Genomic DNA, 10791 nt, shown 5'->3' on the forward strand with positions numbered 1-10791 from the left:
GATCGGATGGTAAGTGGCATCCACTGGGTTGTGATCTAGCTGTGTCTGAGGCCGTAGCCACGGCTGTTTCTACTGTCTTACTGAAATGTCGTTCACTCGTCTCTACCACCTCTCACTCTGAGGGCTGAGCTGTGGAAAGCATCCCTGGGGCTGGAGGAGGTCTCTGACCACTGCGTGTTCACCTGCCAGCCATTGCTCAGGGCCTGGCCAGCCTTCCCTACCTCCTGCCACCTCCACAAGCTGGACCCTTACATGAGCAGAGACATGCTGGCTTGTTAAGGAGCGTAATGAACATTTAATGGGGCCGGTGGGACGGGTGAGATACACAAAGCAGGATGCAGCCGCAAGAGCATTTGCTGGAGCTGAGTCATTCTTCCTGGGGATTATTTTCACTCTAAAATGAGAGATCAGATATGTTCTTAGGGGCAGAGTTTTGTTTTGTTTTTATTATGCCCAACTCCAGTGCTCAGGTCAGATAACTTATGCCCAAACTCCAGTGCTCAGGTCAGATAACCTCCTAGGACTCTCCGTCAGGCCAGTATTAAAAATCTGTAATTAATCCATACATAGATCCCATTAATCTGTAATTAATCCACACATAGGTTCCATTAATCTGTAATTAATCCACACATAGGTTCCATTAATCTGTAATTAATTCACACATAGGTCCCAATAATCTGTAACGAATCCACGCATAGGTCCCATTAATGACTTCTGAAGACAGAAGGACCTGTGAGTTCTGACATATGGGTACACGATTCCCCAGGTCAGCAAGCCCCATGACTGGGAGACTGGGTCTTTGGGTTAATCCCAACCCTGATGCTGACAGCAGAGACAGAGTCCCATCTGGATACAGATGAGCCTGATAGAGAACATTAGTTTTGCCATTTACTTTCTTTGTAACCTTGACAAAGTTATAAGCCTTAAAGGTTATAGTCAAGCCATTTCATGGGGTATCTTTTGCAGTTGCTATTTGCAACTTTGGAGACTGATCCCAGCTCTGCCCCTTGGCCAGCGGTGATGCTACTCATTTGTTCTTCATTCATTCACTCCATAAGTTTTTGCATTCTGCTTTGTGTCGGAATTGGTCCATGTCACGGACAATGGGAAAGATTGAGACCTAGTTTGGTGACCAAGAGGGGAGACAGGTAAGCAAAGAAGCAGCAAGCATTCAGGTGCTCAGTGCTTCAGATCCTACAATAGATGCTATAGAAGGTCAAAGCAGAGGATGACACAGATTAGGGTCCCACCGTGGGAACAGCTTTTCAGACGGGCTGGTGAGGCAGAACCTTTGGGCACCACGCCAAATACCTTTCACTTGGCAAGATAGTCTTACTGACCCGCATGGGTGATTGCTAGTGTTGGTTAGGATAACACGTGGGAGAGCTTTAGGTGGCTCCCATCACTTAGATGTGGTCATAAAAGTGAGTTTCTCTGAATGACTTTTGCAGGAGGTGATACCAGTAATAACAGTTACAGCACAGGCTTGTGCTAAGCATTTGTAGGTACTGTTTCACTTAGTCTTTGTAACAGTCTTATGAGGTATACACTATTATTATCCCTGTTTTATTTTGTTGATTTAAAGATTTATTTTATTTATGCGTTCAAGAGTTGGGGTGTAGATCAGAGGTGCTAGGGGTGGTGGTGAGAGGATTCACCAGAGACGGAGTAGGGAGCAGAACAGGCTGCAGGAGCATGGAGAGTGTTTATACATGTTCTTTCCACTCAGGCAAGTGCTGGGTGACTCTCTGCATAGATGTCTCTAGGGCCCCTGCCTGGAAAGCTAACACATGTTCATATATCAGTAGAACTTCTATACTACAAGTTTGAGATAAGCTGTGGTCACCAGTAAAGGAAGGAAACTCAAGATGAAAGGATTTGACTGTTTCTTGTCCACCGTCAAGAACAGGATGCCTATAGAGCGTGTTCGCCTCTGGTGTGTGCTCCATTTCCCAGCCCTTATTTCAGTTCATTGTGCTCCGGCCACAGCCATTGGGCCAAGCTCAGCCTCTCCTACCTCTGGTCTTTCTGCTAGAAGACATACTTGTGGTCCATTGCCTCTTCTTCCCTGGATTCTGATCTCCACCTCCTGTCCTGAATGGAGTGCTTTGATGGCTAAGAAGAGCTTAACTGCTAGCTAAAGTTAAGGTGGGGTAAAGATGGCACAAGCTGTCTTTATGCACAGGAACTGAGGGGATGGCCACTGGAGTCAGGAAGAGATTCTGCTGTTCTCATGCTTCCTTTCATGCTTGATTACAACTAGGTTTCTCCACTGGCATATAGCTCAACAGTTCCCCACGTCCAATCTAAATGGCCTTAGTGTGCTACTGACCAGTCTCTGGTCTCTTCTCTGGATTCCTTGGGCAGAATAAATGAATGATGAGGTGGTCACATTCCAGGAAAAGAAGGACAGAGGATCATCCATTCATTCTAAACTGTGGGTCGGTGCCACGATGGTCTGTTCAGCAGTGGCCATGTGGACTGCAAGCTGCCCTTTCCAGCGGCTGCTCGTTGGAGCTAAGTCAGAAGGGGACATTGAATACTGAGTTTCTTACCTAGATGTGGTAACACTTTGGTTCATGGCACCCAGACATTCGTTCTGTTGATTGTCATGCAGCTGTAGGTGAGATATGGATACGTCTTTCCTCTCCTGCTCCCACACTGACCCCTTCAGAAATCTCCCACTAGCTGACCACTGCCAGGACCTGGTCAGCCACTGCTGCCCTCTGCATGAGGGGGAGAAATCCAGGTCCCAGGGGCATCTAAGCCAGAAACCCCAACATGTACCCTGCTGCCCCCAACCCTCAAGAGCCAAGACTTCTCTCCTCAAGGGTTTTTGTGCCCTCTTGTGGAAATGGAGGGGCTGTAAGCCTGGCGCCATTATGTGTGTACCTTTTCTTTTCACCAAGACTTCTCAGTATCCAAGCCCCAGCTGGCTGTCTATCAACAAGCAGATGCTTCTTCTTCAAAGGAGGCTGATCTTCCCTCAACACCTCTACACAAGGCAAAGGCTTTGCTTTTCCTTTTGTAGTATTCAAGGGACCTTGCATTGTTTATGGAAATGAAGTCTGTCTCAGTGGAAAGCATGTTTCTTCTCACTAATGCTTGTGTTTCTCTGTTCCTCTCTTTGGCATGGCATCATCTTCTCTGGTGTTCAGCTGCAGAACTCTCTGAAGACTGATTTGTGTCTTGATCAGGGTCCAGACACAGAGAATGTTCCTATCGTCTACATCTGCCACGGGATGACACCCCAAGTGAGTTCCTGGAGAGATCCCCACACCAGGGGTGTGCATGCCCGTGCCTGTGTGTGTGTGTGTATGTGTGTGTATACATGTATGTATATATGTATTATGTATGGGAAATCTACGTGGCTACTCTGGACCCAGGGGCCCTGTGGCTTCCATTTTGAAGTATCTGTACAAACAAGAGTCACATCTGGCTTGCCTTGAAGGAGGCTGAGGGTTCGAACAAATGCTGGGACACTGGGGCCCTCCATGGTGGGAACAAGGAGAGTAATACTCCACATTGTTTGGGGATACCAATGTGGGTAAAACCATAGTCCTGGGCCTGGCAGCTTTGCCTCTTAGGTTCTGGCTCCCTGACATCTCAGATCCCCTTGAGAGTACATTTCACAGTCTTCAGGCTTTGCTCTTTAGTGGCTCAAGCTGGGACTGGGATGTATAGCCCTGGGAGTCTTTCTAGCTCTTATGAACTTGTCCTGATGGCGGATGAAGGGAAGCAATCAGGAAAATAAGCTATCTTAAAAATCCCACTCAATTGAGGCTTCAAAAACCTAAAGGGAGGTGCCAAAATGTTACCATGCAAAGGGTCTAAAAACACATCTTCTCAAAATCTCTCTTACTATCAGGGTCAAGCCATCCACTGCACAAATATAAAGAAAAGGGCCTTTGGCACAACAACAACAAAATTATTCTATTACACAAGTAGGGGAGGGAGAAGGTCCAGCTACCAACCTGTGGCTGCAGCTCCAGAAGCTGGCAGGGTATGGCAAGGCCTGCATGTCTGGGACAAGGGCCAGCAATACCTCCAGGCAAGCTGGGTCACTGTGCTTGCACTGTATGGCCCCGAATCCCAGGGGAGCTGGGAGGGGCTGCTGAAGGAAGCAGCAAGCAGCAGCACTTGCACCCAGCCCAAGATGCCACCCCTAGGGCATTTGGCTGCATCTTCTCCAATAAAAACACAGGCAAGAGGGATGGTTTATTCACAAAGTCCAGTGAACAACCATTGACCATAGATGCCACAGACTGCCTGTTCTGGATTGACAGTGTTTTCAGAATTTACTTGTCTTACCTACAGAAGTACAGAGTGATTAAAACTAAGATATAGAAGAGGTGTATTATGTGCAACTGCAATTCAGTGTTTAAAAGTGTTAACCTTCCTAAACACACATTGAAGGATGTCATGTGTGTTACCCTGTGTTTTCTGCTGAGCCCTCCTGGCAATGGTCCGCCATGATCTCTGTACCTTCTCTTCTTTGTGGGTTGGACTGTGGTTGAATATGTGACTGAGCTGCTCAGTCACCGGCCAGTCACACTCTTCCCCCGACACCTAACACAGCAACTCATTCTCCCTTATTACAGTGGTGCGTTTTTTTAAGATTTATTTTTACTTCTCTATGCATATAAGAATTGGGGTTTAGGCCAGAAGTGTAGGAGGCAGGTGAGAGGATTCACCAGAGACAGAGAGGGGAGCAGAACAGATGGAATGACTGAAACACACTGCTGAGGGGAACAGTGGGTGAGACAGGAGAGGTCTGCTGTGCCATGTGGGTCAGCTCCCCGGCTGAGGATCAAACTCAGGCTGCAGTGGCTGGTGACAGCTTGATAGTGCTGAGACCTAAACCCTGCACCACCAGAGAGGCCCAACGATTGTGCATTTTAAAAGGGGAGCTATTTTTATGTGAATCTTTCTTAACAGAAAATATATCTACATAAAATGAACAAATTGCAAGTGTCCAAATTTATGAATTTTCAGAATAAGCATAGTCATGATCAAGAAAAAGAACACTATTCCCTGATTCTGGATTTTATATAAATGGGGTTATAGAGTATCTGCTTTCTCATATCGAGTTCTTTCTTTCATCATTATATTTGTAAAGCATATATGTGCTGTTATAAATGGTCCCCTTTTATTGCTATACAGTATTCCAATTTATGAATGATTAGAATTCACTATATATTCCTTCTACTGTGGAGGGGCACTTGGGATGTTGCTGATTTGGGAGCTCATGAATACCACTGCTGTGAACACCTTTGTCCATGTCTCTTGGTGCACATATATTCTCATTTCTTTGGGATTTATACCTAGGAATCAAATTGCTGAGTCACAGGGTTGACATAAGTTCACTAGACCCTGCCTTTATGAGTCTGTTAGGGCTGCCATAACAAAATGCCACAGACTGGGTGGCTTACCCAGCAGAAATTAAATTTCTCACTATGCTGGAGGCTGGGAAATCCAAGATCAAAGTGCCGGCTGTTTGATTTCTGATGAAAGCGCTTCCTGGTTTGCAGATGGTTGCCTTCTCCCTGTGTCCTCACATGGCAGGCAGTGGGAAAATGATCCAACTCTCTCTACCTCTGTGATCTCACTTAACCCTGACTTGAAGATTTGGAAAACCTCAACCCATCCATATTGCCAAAATAAATAAATAAATGAATAAATGATAAAAACTTATTTTGAAAAGAGCACCACGAATGGTGTGGCTCAGTAACCCTTGGATGAAGGGGTGAGACCCCCTGGACTCAACCAGCCACGTCAGCAGCCGAAGCTAGGGATAGAGAGGCATCATACTGGCAGAGACACTGCCACTTTGAATGAAAGGGACAGAAGGAAGGGAAGGCAGTTGAACTTGGATTCTATAAAGTGGAACACAGACATATTCCGTTGTGAAAAGCATTATTCTGAAGGCAGTTCAGAGGCCCTCGGGGCTTACCACAGACCTTGGGGCAAGGCTGTTTGCACAACAGATGGGTCTACCCCTCCTGCTTCACAGGGCCACGGCCACACTGCCCAGTACCTCAGGGAGTATCCAACACAACAGATGGGCCACCCTAGGCACCAAAAAGTTGGCGCCCCCTCAGAGCAGTGAGGGTGACGCTGCCGCCCACAAGGGCCTACAGAGTGAGCAAGGAGCTGAAGAGGCTTATTCTCCAGGCTGAAGGTCTAAAGGACTTTGCTTTTCCAGCTTTTGTACTTGCTTGGGACTCCACTGTTTTCTTCTCCAATTTAGAATGGGATCATCTATTTTATGCCTGCCCAACCATCATGTTCTAGAACACCTAACTTGTCTGTTTTCATTGGCTCTTAACTGAGGGAACTCTTGTCTCAGAATGAATCAGATTCCAGGTCTAACCCATGACATTTAGACTTGAGGCTTGATGCAAGAATAAGTTAAGACTTTGGGGGTTATTAGAATGATATTAATGTAGTGCATGGGAGAAGGACATAAATTGGGGGTGCCAGTAGCAGAAAGCGGTAGAATGAATTGTGTCCTCCCTCCCAAAATTCATGTGTTAAAATCCTAAGTTTGAGTCTACATGGAGTAAGGATGCAATTAAGGTTAAATAAGTCCATAAGGGTAGGACTCTGCTCCGATAGGATTAGTGTTCTTATAAGAAGAGATACCAGAGAACCAGAGAGCGCTCAGCTCCAACTCTCTCACTGTCACAGAACGAGCCAGCATCTAGATCTTGGATGCTTAACCCACAGAATTATGAGAAAATAAATTTTTATTGTTTAGGCCACACAGGCTGTGGTGTTTGTGATGGCAGCCAGAGCCAACTAATTGGTTTTTCAAATTTGTTTTATCAATTTGTACTCCCACCAGCTCTATGTCAGAGTCCTAGTTTTTTCACATCTTTGCCAACCTTTGTATCATCTGTCTTTTTAAATTATAGAATTTGTGGTGGGTGCATAGTTCATGTTGTAGTTTTAGTTCATTTCTCTGATTATTTTTCTAAGGTGCAGTTGGGCGACTGAGTTTTCACATAGAGCACCCTTATGTTATTCTTGAGTGTAGGTCCAGGTAACCACGTCACATGAACTTTGACCTTTTTTGTAAATCCTCTCATTGCTCTCTAATACAGATGCCCTAGGAGTCACAGGTGAACTAGTCACCCCTTACCGTTCATCTACACCTCAGTTCTTGTATGCATAAATAAAAAATAAATCTTTGAGAAAATAAATAAATAAAAGAACCAGTAAGTGCCTAGCAGGTACTGAGAGCAGTGAAGGAGTCAGTATCTATAGACATTTTCTAAAAGAGAATGTTAGAATAAGACCACTAGATTAGATACAAAAATGGTTATTGTCCTACAGGGAAATAAAATATAGCTTTTAGTGTGATCTTGTCTACCTAGGCAGAAATCTTGACGTTAGCTTAGCATTAACTTCACAGTATCTAAATGAAAGGTAAGTGCAAAGTCAAACACAGGTATAGTCTCTGGGAAAGTGTGTAGTTGTTGGTGGCCTGTTGGACAATGTCCCAATTTGACATTGAAGAGATAGACACCTCCCCTTATTTCTAAATCAGATATTTCTTTTACTTTTGGTCCAAAGTTGGCTACAGGTGAAATGAGATAAAGAGATGCAGGCTAGCCGTGTGACTTTTCCTATCGTATTTCCAAGGATGGCCATAACAAAGGACCACAGACTGGATGATAACACAAATGTATTGCCTCCCAGCTCTGGAGGCCAGAAACCCAACAGCAAATTGTTGGTGGGGCTGTGTGCCTTCTGCAGATACTAAGGAAGCAGCTGTTCCTAGCTCTCGGCCTGAGTTAGCTATTCCCACTTCACATGTCACTCTCCCTGTCTCTACGTTTGGGTCCTAACTTCCCCTTTTTATAAGGATGCCAGTCATACTGAATTAGGGGCCCACCTGTTTCCAACAAGGGCCCATTTTGAGGTGCTGGTGGGATTAGAACTTCAATATATGAATTTCTGGAGTATACATGAGATGAATTCCACGTTAGATCGTGAAGTATGTTTAATCAAAGGAAAGCATGTGACTGGAAAGCTGACTTTTGGGCCAGAAAGTGGCTTGTTGTACTTCCTTCCACGATTCTTTGGCCAGAGCTGTTCCCATGATCCTGTCTTATCTGCAGGGGGCTAGGAACTTAGGGTTTTCTTTGTACACAGGAAACCTTATTTCTCCCGCAGACACTTAGATATTTTCTAAACCAATTCCAGCTCTGAAAAATAAGGAAACAAGACAATGGTATATTGGGATATCAGTGGATTCCCTGAAGTCACACCTTAAGTTACTGGCAAAGACAGAACTAGGAAGGATTGTGTGTGTTTGACTTTCAGTTTCTCTTTCAGTTTCATTCATTCATTTATCAAACATACAGTAGGTTTCAGGAAATGCTCATATTTTGCAAAGTTTCATTTCCTTTGAAGATCAGGTCTGGCCCAGTGAGAGAGGTATGTGTTTCTGTAGAGCAACTTATGTAGTATGACCCAGTTGCACCCCCAAATCTTAAAGTGCCCAGAGATAGTTTATGCTAGTAAAAAAGGGACTAAGTTCTCATCTGTGGTTAAACCCTATGAAAGATTCTGCTTAAATATTGTTTAAAGAGTTCACTCTGATCCGATTGTGATCTTTCCAGGTCTCAGAGAAGGCCCTGGGTAGGAGAAAGCATAGCGTAACTAATCAAATTAGTGAGGTGAAGCTGCTAGGAGGCATGCTAATTGGTTAATGAGTAAACGTAACCATTTTATTTAAATTAGTGGCAAATTTCAAGCAATCCTCAAAATAACTGAGAATATTAGTTCTAATTAGTGTAACAGTCTGGAAAATTTCTTCTGATGGGAAAATACAATGATAGGGTATCCCCACAGACTATTTATTTATTCAATCAATCACTCATTCACTCACTTATTCCTTCATTTGCTTATTCAAGATTATTTTATAATAGGAACTGGGAGCAGCTAGGCAGCTTGGTCTAGTCTGTGACCTGGAGGAATCCAGCCTTATAATTACAGTTAGAGGGAAGGCAGTCACTTAGATAATTACAGCTCATACAGTAAAACCTACTGCCCCCCCAAAAAAACCTTACACCCCCAAATCATCTTCTCATTAGCCCATGAAAGGAGAGGCTGGACAGGACAGGGTCTAGAGACTTCTCCTATTCTTTCTGCCTAAATTTTCTAGATTTTAAAAGATACAGGGAGAAAAAGTGCTTTTCCTATGGGGAAGTAGATTCTTGGCAGTAGAAGTAGGAAGATGAAGAGGACTTTAATTCCTTCTAAAGTTTTGCAGTACTGAAGCTGCCACATTTACCCTTCAGGACGTACTTTTGACTCAAGGTATGAAGATTAGAGTGGAATTGAAACAAGTATTCCATGAGATGAGTCCCGTGGCAGATCAAGTAGTATGTTTCATCAAAGTGTGAAATTGTAGGTGGACTTTGCTGCCCTAGCATTTGGAATTCTGGGAATTTTTTTTTTTTTTTTTTTTTTTTTTTTCAAAATTCTCACTTGACTGTGCGTACATACTTACAGAGAAAGGGAAGAGATAGAAGGAAGGGGGAATAAAAAGAACTTACTTCTCTGCCTGCTAATAACTGTCTAGGAACTGCTACTTCCACATCAGGTCATGATGAAGCCCTCACCCTTCCCCTCCCGGTGGCAATGCAGGAAGCATGGAGGTCTCTCGTGGGGTATGCTTGCACCCCCAGATCATTCAATAACACCTCAGAGATAACTGAAAAAAATTTCTTTGTAGGCCAAGAATTTATATCATCAGCCACTTGTCTGTGACCTTTGACTGACTTCTCCATGTGTCTATATTACAACCAGAGTGCCTGTTGGGCAAACAAGCACAGAGCACTTTCACTATGGACTTGGGCAAATGGGTAAAAGAGAGTCCCAGAGCCTTCAGTGGAATTTCAGACTTTAATTGAAGTTCTCAGGGAACCAGGGACCCAGCCCTGCTGCTTTTATCTCCACCTCTAGGCCAGGTGTACACACTTGCGCCTGCAGGCACACACATACTCCAGGGGTCTGCAGCAGGCATGCGTGTCCCATGCCCCATGGAGGCCACAGGTGATAGCCACAGAGGCTATTGGTGTAAAAAGCCTGATTGATTTAGTTGCCCTGCAGTGCCTGACAGTGACTATGAGGTTTTAAAAACTTCCCTGCATTTTTTTTCTTGTGCTTCCTTGTGTGGCAGGTGCCGCTGATAATATGAGCATGGGGCGTTGGCTGGATTACTGCTTGGGGAAGCCTTGCCCAGTTGAGGCTTTGACTGGTCACCTGCATTGCTGCATTAATTAATTAACTGGGCATTTCTTTATATGCTGACCTCTGAGCTGAAGCTTCACATAGTTCCAAGACCACTATCCTGCTGGGATGCAGAGTGAGTGGTGCTGTTAGGGCGATGCGGTGGCTGGGCTCTGCTCTCTGTGCACCCAAGGACAGCCATCCCTCAGCTCCTCCCTGGAATGCTACCTTTCACTTTCATGGTGTAGGCTGGTTGTTGAAGGGGGTGGGTTTCGCTCCCTTGGACCCTGGGCAGTGGTTGACAGCTGACATCATAAAAAGAGCACACGCTTGGGGTCAGACAAAACCCAACTCTGCTCCTACTCCTACTGTGATTGGGACAAGTGACTACATTCTTCTAATGCCTGTTATAATCTGACACTGGAGGGCCCTCCCTGGTGGGGCAGCTGGTTAAAATGCAGCACTGCAAGCTAGCAGCAGCCGCTTCAGTGCGAGTTCAATCCCTAGCCAGGGAGGTGATCCACGTGGTGTGGCAGACCTCTCCTG

The 10791-nt window shown here is 44.9% G+C and overlaps 1 protein-coding gene across 1 annotated transcript in view; it reads left to right on the plus strand.

The window, feature by feature from the left end:
• The window catches only part of GALNT18 (polypeptide N-acetylgalactosaminyltransferase 18), a 309423-nt gene that overhangs the window by 265546 nt on the left and 33086 nt on the right, over window positions 1-10791 (plus strand). Inside the window, exon 9 of the mRNA XM_004683042.2 lies at window positions 3159-3254. Within this exon, the coding sequence (XP_004683099.1) occupies window positions 3159-3254 (96 nt within the window). The remainder of the gene's footprint in view (window positions 1-3158; window positions 3255-10791) is intronic.

This window comes from Condylura cristata, unplaced genomic scaffold (assembly GCF_000260355.1).
Source record: "Condylura cristata isolate star-nosed mole 26May11 unplaced genomic scaffold, ConCri1.0 scaffold00015, whole genome shotgun sequence".
In the NCBI taxonomy this organism is placed as follows: Eukaryota; Metazoa; Chordata; class Mammalia; order Eulipotyphla; family Talpidae; genus Condylura; species Condylura cristata.